The following is a 22164-nucleotide window of genomic DNA, read 5'->3' on the forward strand; positions in this document are numbered from 1 at the left end:
TTCTAATTTTTTTGGGCAAGAAAAAAACATCAATTGCCCAATATATATTTTTAACAGCATTCTCCATGCAGCATAAATGACAATTTTTTTTCCTCCTAGTTGCTATGATTACAACGGTACCAACATTTTAAAAAATATATATATTTTTTAGACTTTTCCCCTTTTGCACATTTTAAAACCAATCTCTTAATTTTTTACATTAAAAGTTCCATAACTTTTTTTTTTCCATCGACTGAGCTCTGTGAGGACTTTTGGTAACTATTGGTACTATTTTGTACATAAGGCTTTTTTTGATCACTTATTGCGTTTTTTTTGCGAGGCAAAATAAACAAAATAAGAATTTTGTCTGTTTTTTTTTACAGCCTTTACTTTGCAGGATAACTGATGTATTTAACTTGTTGTCCGCATTGTTATGTATATGATAATACCAAATATGGGATTTTTAAAATTTATTAGGAAAACAGGAGTAATTGCCATTTTTTTTTACACTTCTGACCTTGTAGGGGACTTGAACTATAAAAGCTCTGATCGCTATGATAATGCATTACAGTACTTTTGTACAACCAGGCCTTATTGCTTACTATAGCAATCATTAGACTATGGCCGGCCCGGATACCAGTATCATCGGGAAGGGCCTATGACATCACAGAGGGAGCGCACTTTCTCTGTGAACCCTTTATATGACGCGATCTACATAGACATGTAGAACATTGATCTCCTCTGTTATTGATCCCCGCTGTTGCAACGGAAGGCCGGCTAATGGTCATCCGGCTATCGCTGCGGGATGGCTTCTGAACCCGCACCATCCACAGGAACGTAAAATTACTTCCTATTTGTGTTATATACCGCCTAGCCAGGCCGTAAACTTACATCCTGTATTGCTTACAGGTTAAGGCTAAATTAGTTAGTTCACGAAGGTGTTAATGCATTCACCCTAAGTCCATTTTTATGTACCAGCTATATTTACTTGAAAGTCAAAATGTACAATACAAAAATGACATTTTCACAGGGTCGTAAGTTACCTGTATTTTTCAGACTATAAGATGCACCCAGATTTTTGTGGTCCAGGGAAGTGAAATGTTAAAGGGGTTGTCCCGCGCCGAAACGAGTTTTTGTTTTTTTTCAATAGCCCCCCCGTTCGGCGCGAGACAAATCTGATGCAGGGGTTTAAAAAAAAAAAACGGATAGTACTTACCCGAATCCCCGCGCTCCGGTGACTTCTTACTTACCTTGCAAAGATGGCCGCCGGGATCTTCACCCTCGGTGGACCGCAGGTCTTCTGTGCGGTCCATTGCCGATTCCAGCCTCCTGATTGGCTGGAATCGGCACACGTGACGGGGCGGAGCTACGAGGAGCAGCTCTCTGGCACGAGCGGCCCCATTCAGAAGGGAGAAGACCGGACTGCGCAAGCGCGTCTAATCGGGCGATTAGACGCTGAAAATTAGACGGGACCATGGAGACGAGGACGCTAGCAACGGAACAGGTAAGTGAATAACTTCTGTATGGCTCATAATTAATGCACAATGTACATTACAAAGTGCATTAATATGGCCATACAGAAGTGCTGAACCCCAACTTTGTTTCGCAGGACAACCCCTTTAATGTCTCTGATGTAGGCCAGTGGCTCCTTTCTTGATTATCTAGGATAGAGAAGGGGGTACATATTTTATTAACATAAGATATTACTGTATATATGACACAATTGATCTAGAGATGCATTCGTCTGAAGCGGTGAGGTCTCCAAGGAGAAGATACAAAACCAGCTTCCAGAGCACACTTTGAGGCAACGCTTTATTAACCCTTCTAGTCCTCACCAGCTTGTTCAATGGGGTGTTTCCGCTAGAAGCATGTAGAAGGCAGCACAAGCCTACTGAGAATAAAACTTACAGTATGCTCACATGTAGCAGATTTGCTGTGAATTTTCTGCTGCCAGTTCACACAAATGGTGCAGATTCACTCATCCATTAAGGGAGTGAAATCTACCTGTGGCAAATGAGCACCGAAATCTGCATTAAAATCCACAGCAAATCTGCCATCTGTGAGCACAAGTTAAGACAGGCTTACTGGAGGTATGTGTCACTTGTGATCCCGGGCTCCCACGCAGTGGTGGTGGAGTTTTATCCTGTTCTAGCCTATTGCTGGAAGTATCGGGAGGACAGCCCGGCACTTAGGCAGGAGCCGTGTATCCTTTGCTGTTAACTTCTCACCCACACGGTCCAAAAGCATATTCTAAATGACAAGCAAGAGAGACCATATAGTCCATGGTGTGATGTGTATATTTTGTCTTGGCAAATACATGCATGTAGTGTAAGCAAAAAATCGTAGTAAAGATAGGCAAGGGTTAGTATTGCATATTAGCGTTTCCTTTTTCTAATAGCAGGCATCTGTCTGGTTGTTCATCTGTATTCTCCAACTGTGCAATCCCTTCCCTATAGAACATTGTGGTTTTGCTGCATCCTACCTAAAAATGAGATCTTAACTAGCCGTTGTACCAGTCAGTATTACTTATTTCATTTAGTAATGCAATTACTACAGATTGAGTTATCTGAGGACCTAAACAATGGATTTGTTCTATGTTTATGGAAATATGCTTTTTTTTCCCTGTACATTCTAGATCAAAATTGAAAAGGAACTGAAAGGCATCTACCATAAAATGTTCGAGCCTCTTCATGTGCCTCCTGAACTATTTAAGAGACTCACTGGACAATTTTGTAATATTCAGACCTTACAAAAGGGACAGACTTATGCAGTAGAAGACAAGACTTCTGTTGATGACCGTTTAAGTATACTTCTGAGAGGGAAGTAAGTGTTTTATGGTAATGAACTTTATTTTGTTGCTTGACACCTATAAAGTTGGCTTTGCTTATTACCTTAATATTTATTTCTATACAGGCGTCTAACTCCTAGTACCCGAGCCAATCATCTGGAGTTGTGTCCCTTTTATTGTTTACCAGACACAGCAATCTACAAAGCACAAAAACAATTTATATTTACAAGCATAGAACACCTTATCTAAATAGTGTGTTAACTGGCCAAGGTAGGAAGAGACTTTGGGTGAATGGCCACGGACAGATTTGCATAGCGTTTCCCATGCTTGAATTCCGCAGTGGCATAGTTCTATTGAAGCTAATTGCTTTCTGACTGCCAATGCACACATGCAGATTCCTACTGCGGATTTCTGCGATTGTGAAAGAATTACGGCATGTTCTATTTTACCATGGATTCGCCGCAAGAGGACTTCATTGATATCAATGGAAGCGAAACCGCGGAAAAGCGCGATCACTCGCTGCCATTTTTTTTTTTTTTTTTATTTGCGGTACTCCCGTGGCGTATTCCGCATTGCTCATGGGCATGCAGCTACATCTCAGGCAGATATGCAAAGGATTAGAGTTGTGTTATTTAAAACAATGATCTTGTCACCTGAGGTCTAACAGTGGTCAGACTTTTGGCCTATAAAAAGTCTGTTTGAGCTACGTCTGTGTAGTGGACCTCTTCTTCTTCTTTTTTTTCTGCTTGTTGACCACTAGACACCATGACTCCCAGAAAGAGATTTTGCCCAGTTAACAGAAAGGGGGCACATTATTGGAATGCAAAAAGCCAGATGATTGTATCAATGAATTGTCCGCCACCTGGGCCATTATGACCAGACTGTTGGGACCAGTGAATGCATGAGAGCATGCACACAAGGCAGCCGGACTCAAGGTGCTCTCAACAGACCACCAGTGCATGAGCTGCTCCAACTGTTTAGTTCTTCACCATCCAGAAACAAGGCGTCACCATTTTCAGGCCTTCAGGTGCATCTCTGAAAGACAGTTGAACACTGTGCACTGCCTTTGATGCCCACCCAGCTTCTCCTCCAATGAAACTAGATTGCTACAGTTTGAAACCAGGTTGTCTACAGCAACGAATTCAGGTTTGGGCACTGATAGAGACCTAGGGATAAACGTCTCAGTCCTGCCTTTGCTGTGGAGCAGCATACTGCCCCCCTGCTGGTGTGGTGGTCTGGGGGGGGGGGTCATCACATACGACAGCTGGTCATCCCTAGTAGTGGTAGAAGGGACAATGACAGCTCAGCCATATGTTCAGGACATCCTGCAGCCACTTGTGTTCCTCTCATGGTGGCTTCCAAGAGGCAGCAGGATAATGCTCGGCCACACACAGCAAGGGTCACAGGAATGTCCCCACAACATTGTCACACTTCCCTGGCTGCCCGGTCGCCATATTTATTGCCAATAGAATATGTATGGGACCATCTGAGACATTCAAGTTCAAAAGCCTACGAGTTAACACAATCTAGAAGCTCAGCTACGGAAAACATGGACCAATACACCACAAGATACCATACAGAACCTGTGTGCCTCCATACCCGCCTGTATCGCATCTTGCACCCAAGCTAGAGGCGGCCCAACAGGGCACTCCCTTTATGGGGTCAGTATTCTGCAATAAATGATCCTTTTGCTCTGATATTGTAATCCCTTACCTATATCAATGTTACAATTGCTCGTAGAAAGCTTTGTTTGATTACTACAACAATGCCTAGGTGCTTGTGGTTTTTTTTGTTTGTTGTTTTTTTTACGAGTGCATAAGTATTATCAACTGTCAAGTTATGGTGCTTATGATAAGGGGACTGGGAGTCTGGGGAGCCCCATTTCATACTCAGCCATTCCCTGTGTCCCCAGTAAAGTCAGAACTACGTTATGGGATTTAATGGTGATGGGATTGGTGTTCCCAGGAAGCTGGTTTTTATACTCACCAAGACCCCCAATTCAACCTGTGTGCTCTTGAGAAATAAATACGCAGCCAGTGACTTTTCACAAGGCTGTGTGCACGCTCTCCCATGAAGATGAATGGGACAGCACACAGCCTTTGCAAAGAGTCACCGTTTGTGCGCATGGACTGATTTCTCAGGGGCACAGTGCTGGAATGTGGGGAGGGGGGGGGGGGGGATTTGTTTATTTTAAAAAGCAGCTTCCGAGGACCTCCAGTTTCCTCAGCTTTTGAGCCCCAAAATGTTGTTTATGCGGCCCAAAGATGATGACAGACGGCCTTTTTACCAGCCTCCATTTTTCTGATAAGGCTCTCCCCAAGATTTTTTGAGTGACACTTTACTTACTCCACAACATACTTGATTTGTGTCAGTGCCAAATCAGTAATTCGGAATGGATCCTAAACTCTAATTTGTCTTTATTTATACAATATCAGGATGAAGGTTTCCTACAGAGGTCATTTTCTGCATAACATTTATTCCAATGCTTATATTGATTCTCCTGAATTCAGATCAACTGAGATGGAAAGGGGTGAAAAATTCCAGGTACATTTGTACACCAAAACTTCTGCATCTGTTTTCTGATTGTCTGTCTGTCCCTGTATATGTGTGTATGTATATATAAGGTGTGTAGAATATATATATATATGATATGTTCTACAGCTGTCTTGATCTTTCTTAAGAGACCAGCAGTATAATTTACATGAAGCTTTTTCCTAGCCTATTTGATGAAGATATGATTTTCAGTTTCTTACAACTTCATGCGGAGTTCTGTTACGGCCTCGTACACACGGGCTGCAAAATCTCCCTGCAAAATCATCGCTATGTTTTGTAGCTTGAAAGAACCCATTGGAAACCGTTGGCTTCACATACATGTGTTTTTCTAGTGATGATTTTGTAGCCAGTGTGAATGAGGCCTTATTCTGCCACAATGTGAGATGTTTGCAGATATCCACCTTCCCCCTCCAATAGTGACAACAGTCTTATGCCCCATGTCCCGCTTGGGAGATCCGTAAATCAAGCCGCCCATAGGGATGTATTAGCATCCACAAAACGGTTAAAAGCATGCGGATGTAATTTTATTTTTCCTAGCATGCGGATTGCGCGGGAAGAAATCGCAGCAAGCTCCATTTTCTGCGGATGCCACAGGACGGCTTCCTTTGAAGTCAATGGGAGCCGTCTGATCTGCGGCAAACCCACAGCTGTCACTGTGGACTTGACACAGATCCATAGGAAAGCAGAAGATTTAAAAAAAAAAAATTAAAAATTGCACTGCGCATGCATCCAGCATGTCATCCGGCGCGTCTGAACGCATCTGCCGTGCTGAAGAAAGAAGATCCGGCTGGCACGGAGGAGACCCGCGCTGGATCTGGACAGGTAAGAAAATGTATTTTCCTGTCCATGTCCGCGGCACAGCTGGATTCCGCTGCAGGATTCAGCAGATGGAATCAGTGCGTGCGAGTGGACATGAGGCCTTAGATTGGGTTCACACGGGGCGGAATTGCTGCAGAATTTCCGTGCAGACTTTCTGCACAGAAATTCCGCCTGCAATTTTTATCCTAGGATAAGGCAGCAAAATGGATGAGATTTTTGCAGAATTATCATCCACACGCTGCGAAGAGGCCGTTGCAGCTAAGCCACGCTGAAACTGACATGTCACGTGGAATTAAAAGCCGCGGCATGTCAATTTTATTGCCGTCTTCGCTGCGGCCATCTCTCCTTTCTACGAGGAGAGATGGCCACAGTGGTATACCCGTCACTGAACGTCACGCGTCTTGAAGCTGCATTTCTGCTGCGGAAGTCTCATGGTATTTCCGTGCGGTCATTCCGCAAGATTTCCACAGTATTTACGCCCGTGTGAACCCAATCTAATGAGATTTTTAGAAGTACTTAAGTTCAGGACTCGTACTCTGTACTGAAGAATGGGAAAATCTCATTTAATAATTTCAAAATACTCCAAATAATATTGATACACTGATTTTAGCACTGTTTGTGTTTATTTAGATATAGTGTGAAAATTATTGTGAATCATGGGGTGTATCATATTTTACTAGTTAGTAGGATCTTGTAGTAGATTTCATAAATTGGGGTAGGTAGCATAACCCTTCTGCTGATCAGTGGGCTCTAAACACTGGGACCTCCACCGATCCTGAAATTTCAGCTGTGATGCCTTCCAAATTGTGGGCATCAGAGGACCCGCATGTGCACTTCTGCTCCATTTACTTCCGTGGGACCATAGGAGATAGCCAAGCGCTTAAGCTTGAATTTTGTTTTAGTGGAAAGGGGATAACTTGTTGTGATAGGAATAACCTTTTAAACACCTCATTAGTTAGTGATAAAGTAATCCCTTAATTTAATCAATCAGGTAAACTTAATTAATTTTGTGCATTGGAGAAGAAAAGGGCAGGATTGAACCTGGAGAATGTATTGCTCCACCAGCAGTCTTGTTTCTGATTGTCCTTTCAACCATTTATTTCTCATTTCCTCAAATATCTGTATACTTGCTTTGATCTGCATATTACCTTTTGGAGCCTATACAGTAGCAACAGCTGGGTCCAATTATTTGACACCTTCCACCCTGGGCAGCTGTATGGTAATCAAGTAATGTTGGTTAGTTATTTGGGACTGTACAGCATTTATGTTGATTTACCAGTCCTAAAGGCCCATTTAGACACAACGATTATCTTTTGAGCGATAATCGTTGCAGTTTTCGTTATCCGGTCGCTCATCGTCGTCTTTCACTTGAAAACCCAAACCTAGGTAAGGTAAAAGGTTTTTCTCTAACGCCTTTTTTTTTTGCTTTTATTTTTCAATTCTTAGGTTACGATAACTGCAGATGATAACTGTGTGTTTCTGTGCTGGTCTCGGGAAAGGCTAACGTATTTCCTGGAGTCTGAACCTTTCTTGTACGAAATATTTAAATATCTGATTGGCAAAGACATTACAAATAAGTTGTACTCCCTAAATGATCCAACATTAAGTGACAAGGTATGAACTTTATTAGATAATATTTGAGCAGTATGCTTTTGAATACTGGAAATTCACATCAGAATATTTGCATTTGTTTATACTGCAGTTTATGGAATATTAAAGGAATATTCCAGGACTTTTTGTTTTTCTATTGATGACCGACAGTCCATCAATAGATGATTGGTGGGGACCCACCACTCAGATTCCCACAATCACCTGATTCCTTTGTGCAGCTGCAACTCAGGTTGGTGTTAGAGCGTAGCTTTTTTTGAATTCGATGGAAGCTGCACCTACAATACCAGCCTGGACCACTGTACTGTGGACAATACTTTCTGCTTCCTCTGCTGACCATAGCAACAACGGCAGCAGGAATTGGTTGATCAGCGGAGGCCCGCCCTAATCCTTCACTGATGATGGCCTGTGGGTCAGAAAAAGTTAACACTGTCCTGGAACATCCTTTTTTCACTCCATTTTTCACCTGTCTACACAATTTATTATTTAAAGGGGGGGGGGGGGGCGATTCCAAAAGTCTGATAGAAGCTGGCAAACAATATACTAGGTTGCCTCCATCAACTGCATAAAGTTTGGATGGAGTGGCGCTACTCATACTTGACTACTGCTCCAGTTTGTCAGCATGGTCATGCACTGAGAAGGAACCAGGGTCCCTAGGTCCCCCATTCTAGTTATTGGTTTGAGTTCCAATGGTATGGCCCTTTATGTTTATCACTTATCCTGTGGATAACTGATGAATGCTTTTCTGGGAAACTCCTTTAATGTTAGAGTAATGGACAGATAACCTACCTGCTAATGACCCCCTGGCTGACAACAAACATGTCGGCCAGCCCTTCTTTCCTCTGTGGACTGAGGCAGAGTATTTGCTTTGTCGGTATGACTAATTGCTAAGATTATTGTCCGTCCCTATGCTGAGATGTGCAGCCAACTAGCAAGCATTTTTATGGTCTCCTAAATGGCATGAACAGCAGATGGCCAAGCTTTGTCAGGGGGTGAAGTGGAAGACTGACACCTTTGCAGCCATCGGTCTTGGTACCTTACACTACGCCGCCACATAGGAATTACATCATTTTCTCAACACTTCTTCCTCTGTTTACACCCCAGCTTAACTGATGAAGAGGCCTTGTTTTTTGTTGCTGGCATTTTGCTGCCAATAAACAAGTATGATCTACACACCCATTTCTGCGAGATACAATCATTATTGGCAGGTTGTGCTACACACCAGGTCTTTTATTCCAGTTATTTGGTCTTATCCTAAGCCCAACCATCCCGGTGATGCTTCTAATCTGGTTGGCAGCAGCGCCTTTTTCGTTGTCCATCTCTAATTTCCCAAAAGAAAGGGCCACTATCAGCTCTGTGAATGAATACTCCTCGGAATTTCTGGGGGTTTGCTCTACCCATCCTTTTTTCTTCACTTGGCTAAAATAGATGTGGGGCATTGAAGAAACAGAGCATCTAAACTTCATTCATGGGTTAAATTAACTTTCTCTGCTGACTTTAAATTCTGACTATACAGTAATAGCCATCTTTACTCTTGGGATCATCAGCATTTACTGTAAGGCAAAAGTGGTGTATAAAGTAATGAGTGATGTAGACTAAGCTGGTAGCTACTGTTATGTACAAAGGCACAATTCTAATGGAAATGTCAAATTTTATGCCCAAATCCATTACATGATTACCAATGCATTATGTTTGCAAATGGCTTTGACAGTAATATTGAATATATACGGTAGCTAATGTATACTGTATATTCTCTCACTGTGTATATATAGTCCCTTGTAAAAATAAAAACCAGCACCTAGGAGTTGTCGGAATCTAATGAAACGTTCTCTGTGTGATTGTAACGTTGATATAGGTAAGTCATTACAATATCAGAACAAAAGGATAATTTAATTGTGAAATACTGAACCCTTGAAGGGAGGCTCTAGTACCCTGTTGTACCGCCGCTAGCTTGGATGCAAGATGTGATCTGGGCAGACGTGGAGGCATAAACGTTCTGTATGATATTCTGTGGCATATCGGTCCACATTTGCTGCAACTGGGCCTCTAGATCGTGTAAACTCACAGGCTGTTGAAGATTGCATCTGAGATGGTCCCAAATATGTTCTATTGGCAATACATCTGGAGATTGGGCAGGCCATGGCAGTTCGGTGGTGATGTAAAGGCATTCCTGTGACAGCCTTGCTGTGTGCGGCTGAAAATTGTCCTGCTGGAAAATGCCTTTTTGGATGCCTTGCTATGATGGGCAACACATGTGGCTGCAGGATGTTCTTTACATATCACTGAGTTGTCATTGACAGTCAATCACCATTAGTACAATTGCTAAGGTTGACCAACTGTCATATGCAATGATCCCCCAGACTACTCCACAGCAAAAGTAGGATAGAGTTGATCACCCCTAGGTCTCCAGACACAAACACAGCCATTGTCAAGACAATATGTTTGAAGTCTGTAGCAGTCCAGTTTCATCTTTCATGACACCAATGCATACAAGGCGACAGTGGATGGATGTCAAAGGCAGTGCACATAATAGGAGCTGTGAGACCAAATGTCCTGCAGCCAAGCACCTGGAAATGCTTTAGATAGACACAGGGGCCTTCTGTCTCTAAATGGTGTACAGTGAAACAGTAGATGCTACTCATGCTTGTCAGACAATCCTCAGACAATGCCTGTTGAGGGCATCCTGAGCACAGTCGCTGTGTGTTTGTGTGTGTGTGCCCTCAAACATCCACTACTCACAACACCTCCTAACAATCAGGCCAGAAGGGCCCAGGTAGCGAGCTATTCGTCAATGCGACAATCCAGTTTCTAACATTCCAATAATGCCCCACTCTCGAATTGCCAACGGGGCAAAATCTCTTTGATAGCATCATAGAGGCATGTCTCATGGTCAAGCAGCTCTACACAAGAGGGGAAAAAAAGGTCCACTCCACACAAGTAGCCTCTAGGAGCCTTTTTATAGGCCAAGAGTGGAACCACTTTTAGGGCCTCAGGTAGCAAGACTGTTCATCTAATTACACCACAACTCTAATTATTTCTATATCTGCCGCAGATTAAACTGCATGCTGAGTTTTAGGGCAAGAAGATGGCTCCTTCTAGGTGCTTGATTTTTTTTTTTTCTTATTTTTTTGACAGAGGCGGAAATTCCGCGGCAGGATTTCCCACAGAATTTTCGCTCGTGCCCGGCTGCATAGGATTGCATTGCAAAACGCAATCCTATGCACACAGCTGCGATTTGTCCGCGGGAAAATGCACGCAGAAAACAAATCGCGGTATGTTCTATTTCTGTGTGGGTCTCACAGAAGCTCGCACAGAAATGTCAGTAAACACCCGCCGGCTCCGCTCTGCGCACGTGCCAGCACATCACTGAGCTTCGGAGACGCCAGGAGTGGGTGAGCCACAGGGCTGTGCCGGTGCACGGGTCCGCATTCTCACAGTGGGATCCGGCCCGGCCGTCTGCAGGCGGCCAGAGTGTATATTAGTTGGGAATATACATCCTTATCACTAGAAGATCTATAGTTAAGCTTCCCATTATGTTACTTTACCTTACACCTTGGGCCCTGATGTGGTCTTAAAAGTCTATTGGGGCTATTAATAATATTGGTGTTTTGTTTTGTTTTTTTTTAGTTTGCTGATTTTTCTTGTAACTGCGGCTGCCATAATACTCCAGGTATAGGGAAAATACAACCTCCTGGCTGCAAAGCAGAACTTATCTGGGCAATCATGATTGCTGGGACTGCTGCAGTAGGGGTCTGTTTAGACCTGCTGATTTCTTTGAATGACGTCAGAGTTCGCTCAGTCAGCCTGTTTATACAGGCAGATACATCGTTGGCTGGTTCACACAAGAAATCATTCAGTTGTTCACAACCACTGTATAAGTCAATAAGAGCGATTGAACGATCAGTATTTAAACCAAACCATTAGTGAGCAAGCTAACGATTTTCATGCCTGCATATGATGAACGAAAAGCGAATGATTTATCGTTCAACCATTGCTGCGTTTACACTGAACTGAATGGCTCTCCAAAGGCAGCAACACGAGTCTATAAAACAAAAAAGTTGTTTTGTGTACAAATATAGCAAAACAAGCTGTATAAACCTGCTGTCCCCAAAATCGTGCTGGCCCAGAGAATAACGTTATCACATTATTTTGCACACTGAATGCCGTAAACAAATGGCAGGATTCCCTCAACCACCATGTCCACCACAACAGAAAAAAAAGTTATACTTTATATGGACTCAAGATAATGTGATTTTTTTTTTTTAATTCAACTTGACTTGCAAAAAACAAGCCCTCATACACCTATGTGGACAGAAAAAGTAAGACGTTCTACCTCCTGGAATGCAACTGTGATAAAAACTGAAAAATTAGTTGGTCATTAAGGGGCAAACAGGCTTTGTCACTAAGGGGTTAAGCAACATTGCCCTTCCACGCTCATCTGGAGCTGTGTATATAGCCATTAGGAGGGTAGAGGCCTAATAAGCCATCTCTGCCTGCACTATTGGGAGACTGGCCGTCAGCTGGCTACGCTCTCTTGCAGCTGTGCCACTTCATTTTAGAAATGTGTGTTGGCCAGCCAGATGTGTTAAGACATTTGGGCATCCACAAGTGGTTAATGCAATTTTGGGTGGTTGTCTCTAATAGGTTTCACTATATATACCGAGGAATTGAAATCTGAAAGATACTGCACTAAAACAGGGCTTTTTCTTGTTTGGTTTGTTCTGCATATTGCTATTATGTGAATAAAAATGATGGTGCTCTATTCAGAAATGCACCCCCCCCCCCCTTTTTTTTTTTCTTCCTTAGAACCGTATGTTAACCATATGTATTTTTTAGAAGTAGAAAATGCATATAATAAATATAAATGATGGAAAGGTTTTCCTATCTACCTTAAGGTGGCGAAGAAAATTGACAGTCAGCCTAGCCTCTGCTCCCAGCTGTCTGTCATGCAGATGAGAAACAGCATGGCCAGCACAAGTGACAGTGAGGATGGTTTGCATAACTTTCTGCGTGGAACATCAACAGCTTCTTCTCTCCGTAAGTGCCCCACAAAAATCTGTGTCAGCATCTGTCTTCATGTTTGTGAACACATTGTCATGCAATTAATAACGGCACATTGTGTGGCTTATTAAGCAGCTTGAAGAACATTAAGTTCTAATTGGGATGAGAATAGATATCACAATAAATGTAGCTTTTGTGACCCCTGATGAATAAATGTAACTGACACACAGAAAATACAGTCTAAGATCACTCTCACACATCTGTTTTTTCCGGTAATCGTGGTGTAACTCTCCCATTGATTTCAATGGGGCCTCTCAGGCAAGCGCTATTTTTCCATGTTTAGCGCACTTAGTCACCCATCACAGCCTGATGTTGTTATTTTCCTGCATATGTAAAAACTATTCATGTTAGCATGGTATATGGAACATCTTCTCATGGTTTACATAATTCTTCACTTGAGTCAAAAACCAGTTGAAAGGTACTAATCTATAATAACAGATGCAAGCAATAAAAGGGGGTACAGTTTCTAAAGAAAAAGCAGATTGATTTTTTTTTATTGATTTTTTTTTTTTTGCTAATACCAGAAAGCTCCTTTTAATATGGCTTTATTTGACCCTTTTAAAGTTAACTTTGCCAAATAACATTCAAAATTCTGGCAGTAGGAATTCTGCAAACCGTAGAACGTACAAAATTTGCTAGTTTGTCTAATTCTGAACCTCAACACTGGACACAATGTGGCAAATTTTAGCAAGGTGAATTTAAGATTAAAATGATCTGATTCATTAAAGAACTCTGTATAAATCAATGATACAATGATACAGGTGGATATTAGAACCTATGCAATACTGTATTATCAGAGAAACATGCATTTCTCCACTATCGGGCTCATTTACTCCTCCCCTCCTAAACTGTTCACTGTGAATTCACTGCTAAATCTATCCTGGGAGACGACTAACAGGACACTGACAGATTAGATTACATGCTGCCTCTACAAGACTATGGAGGAGGTAGGGTGAGCTGAGGAAGAGAGATGCACACATGCATCAGCTAATAGTATTTGTTTCACTGTCTTACAGCTGCTAGGATCACATATGCATTGCTCAGTACTTGATACTATATACGTTCTTCCATGTTGCTACTGCTTCTGTGTCCAGGAGAGATAATAGAGGAGCAGGTTCTTCTCTTCTCAGTGTGCGACACATGGGAGATATCAGAGGTGTAACTAGGAGCCCTTGGGCCATTTGCGAAATCTGTAATAGGGCCCCCTATTTACCATATGCCATTTATAATTCTGGTGTCTTGGTATGTAACGGGCAGGGCTTTCAGGCCCCCTAAGGCTCCTGGGCCCAGTAGCAACTGCTATCTCCGCACCCCCTATATTTATGCCCCTGTGAGACATCATAGTAGCTATTCTCCACCCACTAGTTCGGGGAAGCCTGCTTAAAATGTATGCTGCAAGTCAAATAATGGCCAGAAATGGCTCTACTCTTCATGTACACACACAGTTTATTCTGAAAAGTGAAATGGTAATTTCATATGTATTCAATACACAATGAGAAGGCATGGCATTTAAATTTATGGTATGTGCTAACTTTTCTCCCATATAAATACACCATAATTAACAAGTAAAGGACAATAATCATTTAGACTTCAATCAAAAATGAGACCTCTTCCTGTATTCAGTCTCCTGTTCTCCAGTACTCCGGACCCTTATGTATGATGACATTGGCAAATTCACGTTAGATTTTTTTGCTGTGGCTGCGCACTCGTGTGGTTGCGTATCTGGACCTTTCCAGTGAGCAAAACTACAAGTGGAATCGACACACATCAAGGAGTACCATCATGAAAAGAGATATACAAACACCACAATTGTACTTTTTCAGTCACCCCCAAAAAATATAATAAAAAGCAATTAATAAAGCACATGTTCCCTCAAGTGGTGTAAATGGAAACCACAAAGTGTCCTTAAAAAAAAACTAGCCAGCTGCATCAATAGGAAAATAGAAAAATTATAACATTTTTTTTTTTTTTTTGAACGTGAAGAGCAGTCAGCTGATTGAAGTGACAGTGGGGCTGGGGTGAGTGCTGCTTTCACTTTAGTTCATGCTAGGCACAGCACTGTACATTGTATAGTGGCTGTGCCTGATATTGTAGCTCAATGCTATTCACTTGAAATATTCTAGGTATGCTGAAGAGGAGGACCAATCAATCAGTCGATCAGCAACCCTTATGTGAAGCTAAGCAACGCCTGTCTGGCCAGACTGACCTCTTCATCTGGCCATTTACACAGTAATGTGGGAGGACCGAGAGATGTAGGACTCCCATGGCTGAAACCAGCGGGTGACATCAATAGGTCACACGATAAATGCCGGGAAACCCACTGAGCACAATGATTAAAATAAAAGTATCAAATACAAAGCAGACATTACAATAATTGTAATTAAAATAGGAGACTGTAACAGCGGGTTAGCCACTAACTAGAATAGATATACAGTAATAATAAATGCAGCTAGCGGCTCAAACAAAATAGCAATTAAGTGTCAATCAGATTAAATAACAGATGGTCAGATGTGTACAAGTACAAGCTGTAGCCAAAAATGCTGGTCGTCGGCTTGTAAACAAGCATACATTGAAGAAAAGTACAATTGTAAAATGCAGAGAAGCTACAGAGCAGGTGAAGAATAAATTAACATGAGTATAAATGCACGTTAATAGAACTGAAAGACTGGGTGAATAGGGCTATAATTATGCCAAGCTAATTAGATATATCACAAATATACACTATGATAAAAGGGCAATATTAGAATAAAGTGTATTATGATTATTTTTTATATTTCCATATAAACCATGAATATTAGTATAAAAATGGATACAAATATTAACCCCTTTAAGGACTTACTGTAATATGGTCCTGAAGAACCAGACCTTTTTCAGGGATTTTACCCATGTGGTGGTTTTACTGTCCCTATTTTTTTTTTTTCTTCAGCTACCAAAATTATGTTTGCTGCGTTTTTTTCCCCCCATGAGATATATAGGGCTACTCTCTTATGTTTTCTCCTAACTTTTTTTTCCCAATTTCTAGTTTTATTAGGGGTAAAAAGCTAAAAAAATATATATAGTTTTTTACAATTGGTAGATTTACACTAAAATAAAGTCCGGGAATGGGTTATTTTGTTTCGGATGTTTTGATATATAATTTATATAGTTTTGGAATGCAGGGTGTCTATGGTGACTGTTTTGTTTGGCATTGGGTCATTTTTTTTTTTGTATATATTTTTATTCTGCAAATCCTTTTTTTTTTGTACCTTTTTTTTTAATATGACCTCTGGGGGTCATTTACATTGTGTGTTTTTCTTTTTATTTATTTATTTTTTTAATTTCATACTTTTTCACTGTAGCTGGGGCATCCATAAGAGCACCAGTTACAGGGGAAAACAATGCCCTGTAGTGACATCAGTCATCTAAGAGAGCTGATCAGAGTCTGCTAGGAGCGAACACCTCCGCTTTCACATTTAGTACATAGAGCTCATTAAGGCTTTAATCCAGCACCGTGCTTCTGCTATCCGCCAGGATTAAACCCCAGGACCAAGCGCCATATATTTACAGCGCTTGGTCCTTTAGGCTGGTTTCACTTGGGCGTCAAAATGGCACAAGATTTGTTTGTTGTGAGCTGCACAAATATTAATCCCATTCTTTTGAATGGGTTCATACACATGAGCGATATTTTCCTTCATGGCACCACAATGTGGGAAACAAAACCCTGCATGTTCTATCTTGCTTCCTGCTCTCATATCGCAACACCCATTGCTTTCAATGAGGCCGGTGGCAGATACGCCAGCCCCATTGAAAGCAATGGGAGAAACTTCGCAATCCTCTGCCGCGGCTGTGACAATTGCGCCAGAGGATCCCTGAAGTGACGCGAGGGTGTCTTACCATGAAAATGCCTCACATTCATGAAAATTTCACATGGATGACGAGCGCGATATGAGGGCAGGATTCACGGACCCATATCGCTCGCTAGGGTAAAGTTAGCCATAGGGATTAATAATGAATATTAATAAAAAATTATGACTACAAATGTAAACTAGGCTGGACACTAAAACAATATAAGGAATAGGAACTAGTATTAGTAGTATTAGTGAGTATTTTTACCATTAACTCCCTCAACATTAATACCCCCACCCCTTTTTTCTTTAGATTGGTTGCTTCATCAATGGTTTTTTTTGCCTGCCTTGTTTGCCACCCATATACCATGTCCAATAGTGCGCTTTCTTGCGTATTTGTGCTTTTATGGTGGTGTGCCACTGCACGACCATTGGAGGTACCAATTTTCCTAACCCTTTATTCAGTCTGCTTTTATTTTTGGGTCCCTCTGCACTATGGAGCGCCTTTCTGTTTAACTTTTGCAATCGCTTGAATGATACTGAGCTGTTCTCAGGCTGTACATGAGATCACAGGCCTGAGAATAGACCACAGTGCGCAATAGAGCTCCGAAGCCTGTGCAGTCAGCTGATTGGCAGGGATCCCAAGTGGTAGACGCCAGCCGATCAACTATTGATGACCTATCCTGATGAAATCCCCTTTAAATCTTCCTGGTTTATGTCCAGAAGAAAAAGACAGTGAGAGACGGAGAGACAGGAGGTTGTATTGACAGCTCAGACCAGAAAGAGCTGGAGCAGCCACTCACTAAATCCAGACCTATAGGAGGCAGACAGCAGTGCTGCCAGCAAGAATATGCCGTAGCAGGACAGGACACCCTAGTTCGCCATACATTCAGAGACATTATAAATCCTGCAGAGAGATAGGAGTGTCTGCTAGACTGACTATTCCGTAGCTGGTTTACCTTCCTCCTCAGACACACTGTTCTTTAGTTTGAGCCTCCCGCCATCACTTGGGGTTACTGCACCCTGAATGAAGTGCCCACCCACTCTCTTGCATCATCCTCCTTTATACAAAATTGCTGAACATTTTAATCACTACCAAATAAGGAAGATGGAACAATACCTCTGCAGCGCCACCTATTGGATTTATTTATATTGGATTAATTTAATTATATTTATGTCTGCATGCTTACCCATTAACCCATCCCTGGCTGGATATAATGTGCAAACCTTTGATGTAATCAAGGGCCACAATATGACAAGTTAACTTTTGTCTATACTATAAGACTGTAAACTTTGTATATGCCATATTGTCACATTCTTTAATAAATAAATGTAATGATTTTCGTTTAGTTTATAGGTATGCTATTTTAAATATTGTTGTTGTATTACCAAGACTAATGTGTCTGCTGACTTAATGATTACTAACCATCTGCCTTTACATTAAGGAAATAACCACCAAGAGTTCTATATTTCATATGGAATGGGTCGTGTGACGCATGGTGTTTTCTGTTGATAACGTCATTAAACCATACAAGAACTACTCACAAGGTACTAATGCTTGCATGTTAGAATGGGGTTAAGCTTTTAAGCAGTGTAATTACCATATAGTCCAAAGTTGCAGCAGTACAAATCTTTTTAATTCAGTCATCTCCAAAGCACTAAAAAACAAAGCAAATAAAAGAAAATGTTATTTCCTGTTTTCAGCATCTTTGTGTTGATTGAACAATGAAGATGATGATATGACTCATTATATGTTCCTTTACTTCCTAACTTAAAACTTTTATTTCAGATTTTTCCTATTTCCAGTTGTTTCAGTAGAGTGCTAGGCATTGCTAACTACTTTTCAACTTGTTGTTCTCAACTATTTTTTCTCCTTGATTGAATGAACTGGCAACTGTGTCTGCAAGTAATAGACCTATTGGATTACAGAGTGGACATTTGGATAGATTATACATTGTATGCAGTAGTTTTCTAATGTTGGCCATTGTCTTCATATAGCTGGCTAAGCAGTTTTTAGCCCCAACCCCTCCACCACCATGCATGTTTTCTTTGGTCATATGCACATGTTAGTTAAATTGAATGGAGAGCTAATTGGCTACAGTAGCTAACACATCCAGCGCTGCTGTTCTCTGGAGGAACAAATCCACTATGTCAGATGCTATTTTTTTCAGATGTTGAAGATGCTACATTGCCCGAAAAGGCAACCAAAAAAAAGATAGGATGAGTTGATAGAAACCAGATGAAACTCCTTGACAGAAAATACTTTTATGTTATACATATGTATTACAATATCATATCACTGTGGAAAATTCTACTCCGTGCACATAGATTTGAATGTGTAGGTAATTCACTAGAGCTGCCTGTGTGCATTAATCCTTTAATCACAGCTGTTATTAGTTATACCTTCTCCTCACAATACAACACTCAAAAATATTAATATTAAAAATATTACTATTACTACTGCAGCAACTATTGGGGGTCTGTATAACAATTGGGGGTCTGTTTTACTACCGTGGCCACTATGCTGAGACCCTGTATCTAAGCCAACCCTGTGTGATACAGCGTCTCAGCAGACATATCAGATGATCGCATTAGATACATCTGCTCAGCAGACGTATCACATATGACTGGCTTAGATACAGGGTCTGTGTGATACATCTGCTGCAACGCTGTATCTAAACCTATCCTGTGTGATATGTCTGCTGAGCTGCTGTATCTTAGCTGATCCTTTGTGCAACAGCATCTCAATAGACATATCACACAGGACCAGCTTAGATACAGCATCTTAGCAGACGTATCCCATGCAACCGGCTTAGATACAGCCTCTCAGCAGACGTATTGCAGATTACATACATCTGCTCAGCAAATGTATCATACAGGATCGGCTTAGATACAGTGTCTCAACTGACGTATGACAAGGATAGGCTTAGATACAGCGTCTCAGCAGACATATCTACACTGATCCTGTGTGATATGTCTGCTGAGCTGCTGTCTTTGAGCCAGTCAGAATTTTGTTGTCCAAAATTCAATTATAGCATGATCACTGCCTCCTAAGGCCCCAGCTACTCTTACTCCCTCAACCATTCCCTCCCTGTTGGTAAGAATTAGGTAGCAGATCCCCTTGTTTTCTCTTGCACTTTTTGGAAGATAAAGTTGTCAGCAAGAGTGGATAAGAATTTGTTGGACCCATTTCTTTTGCTTCAAAGAGATTCCCAACAAATGTCTGGAGAGTTAAAATCTCTCATGATCACTATGTCATGCTTTTTTGATAACTTGGCCATATGATGTAGAAAGAGTTCATCCATAGCTTGTCCTATAGCAAATGCCTACTATGGTATCCTTCCTGTTGTTCTCTCCTTGTATTCTTACCAGTTTCTGTAAAACTCCCATGCTCTGAAGCTTGAATCTCTGTGGAGGTGTATGCTTTCCTAACATACAACTCAATACTTCCTCCTCTTTTATACAGTCTGGTTCTTATAAACAAGTTGTATCCTTCAAGCCTTCTATTCCAATCATGTGTATCATTCCACCAAGTTTCTGTGATGCATATGACATCATACTTCTCTACCTAGAAACCCAAATCTTTGCTGCTGGTACAGGATTCTAATGGTGAAGTCGATGGTGCTATCTCCTTATTCCATGGCCATCTACTAGCAAGCTGGATAGGAAGACTATCTGTGCTCCTTGTTCCTTCACTTTCCTGCCTAGGTCTTCAAATTCTCTGCAGATAGTTGCAATGTCCTTTTTTTGCTGTGTTATTTGTCCCTACATGTATTAATAGGAATGGGTAGCATTCTGTAGGACTGAAGAGTCTTGATAGTCTATCAGACACCTCTTTGATTTGTGCACCTGGAGGACAGCACACCTCTCGTGAGGTTGTCAGGTCTGTAGACCGCTGCCTCTGTTCCTCTCACAACTCTCCTTCACAACAACACTTCTTTTTCTCCATCCAAGAGGTTTCTAAGTGCTTACTACACAGTTCTTTGTGGGCAGTCATTTCTTGATGTATCTCTTCGTTCTCCTGCGTGAGACCCCAATACCAGTTCCTGAGCAGTACAGGTGCTGACTGACTCCTGATCCTCTGCTGCTTTGGGTCACATGCTTAATTTCCTCTGCTTCTCCAGTCAGCCTGAAAATGTATTTTACTTCAATATTCTGAAGTCATTTCTGCTGGGTCATCTTCCTTAATGAGTTTTAATGTAGCTATTCTCTCCTGAAGACTTTGCAACTTTGGCTCCAATAGAAACCCAAGATTGCATTTCTGGCAAGTGAAATGTGACTTTTCCTCTGGTAGGTCTGTAAGCATACATTGTAGCACACCATGCAGCTACTCTCCCCTTCCATGTTTATGGCCACTTCAGAACCTCTAAAAGTCAAAAATTCTTCTGATGATATATAACGTATGAGATCCTACTGAGTGTAAAACCTTCCAGTAGCTCCAATCTCTGGTCTGGCGGTATCCTCTGTACACCTAGACCTGGCTAAACCCAGCAATCTTCCCAGTGAGTGACTCTTTGCTCTTCCTATTTCAGGCTTAAGTCTGAAACTACAAACTGACACTGTAACGTGTCCACACTGGTCCCAGAGATAGAACTGCAGAGCAAACAGTTTATGCACTGACTTGTGAAAGAATGGAGACTGTTTACATGCAAAAGTTATAGTTAGGATTAGTTAGCCCGGTATAAATGCAGAAAAAACTGTTGTGGTATATTCACGAGCCCTATTTTAGACAGCAAAATCCATGCCAGAAGTCACCACATTTTTGAATTTTTGGCCTTCATTGACTTCAGTGGAAACATTCCAAGGGTAATCTGTTTCAAGAAGTGACATGTCATTTTTTTTTTCATTCATTTTTTTCCCCCTGTAATGTAGATTATTCATATTGAAAAAAATGTTTACACAGAGATGTGAATTTTCCTTTGAAATCAATGGGATGCAGTTTGCTGGTGGATTTTGTCACTGAACCCATTTTGTTATCCATGTGGAATAATACCCATTTTGAACATACTCTTAAAGGGGTTGTCCCGCGGCAGCAAGTGGGTCTATACACTTCTGTATGGCCATAATAATGCACTTTGTAATATACATTGTGCATTAATTATGAGCCATACAGAAGTTATAAAAAGTTTTTTACTTACCTGCTCCGTTGCTAGCGTCCTCGTCTCCATGGTGCCGACTAATTTTCGCCCTCCGATGGCCAAATTAGCCGCGCTTGCGCAGTCCGGGTCTTCTGCAGTCTTCTATGGAGCCGCTCGTGCAGAATGCAGGCTCCGTGTAGCTCCGCCCCGTCACGTGCCGATTCCAGCCAATCAGGAGGCTGGAATCGGCAATGGACCGCACAGAAGAGCTGCGGTCCACGGAGACAGAGGATCCCGGCGGCCATCTTCAGCGGTAAGTATTGAAGTCACCGGAGCGCGGGGATTAAGGTAAGCGCTCCGGTAAGCTTTCTTTACCTCCCTGCATCGGGGTTGTCTCGCGCCGACCGGGGGGGGGGGGGTTGAAAAAAAAAAACCCGTTTCGGCGTGGGACAAC

General features: G+C 41.7%; 1 protein-coding gene across 3 annotated transcripts in view; it reads left to right on the plus strand.

Annotated features, from left to right (window-relative positions):
* Positions 1 to 22164, plus strand: part of BVES (blood vessel epicardial substance) — a 179486-nt gene that overhangs the window by 152733 nt on the left and 4589 nt on the right. For 2 of the 3 annotated variants that reach the window (XM_066607980.1, XM_066607971.1), the window contains exons 4-7: positions 2615 to 2802; positions 5203 to 5311; positions 7586 to 7753; positions 12643 to 12784. In XM_066607980.1, the coding sequence (XP_066464077.1) occupies positions 2615 to 2802; positions 5203 to 5311; positions 7586 to 7753; positions 12643 to 12784 (607 nt within the window). Of the gene's footprint in view, positions 1 to 2614; positions 2803 to 5202; positions 5312 to 7585; positions 7754 to 12642; positions 12785 to 18077; positions 18181 to 22164 lie in introns of all 3 variants that reach the window. The other variant, XM_066607989.1, reaches the window with a different exon arrangement.

This window comes from Eleutherodactylus coqui, chromosome 1 (assembly GCF_035609145.1).
Source record: "Eleutherodactylus coqui strain aEleCoq1 chromosome 1, aEleCoq1.hap1, whole genome shotgun sequence".
In the NCBI taxonomy this organism is placed as follows: Eukaryota; Metazoa; Chordata; class Amphibia; order Anura; family Eleutherodactylidae; genus Eleutherodactylus; species Eleutherodactylus coqui.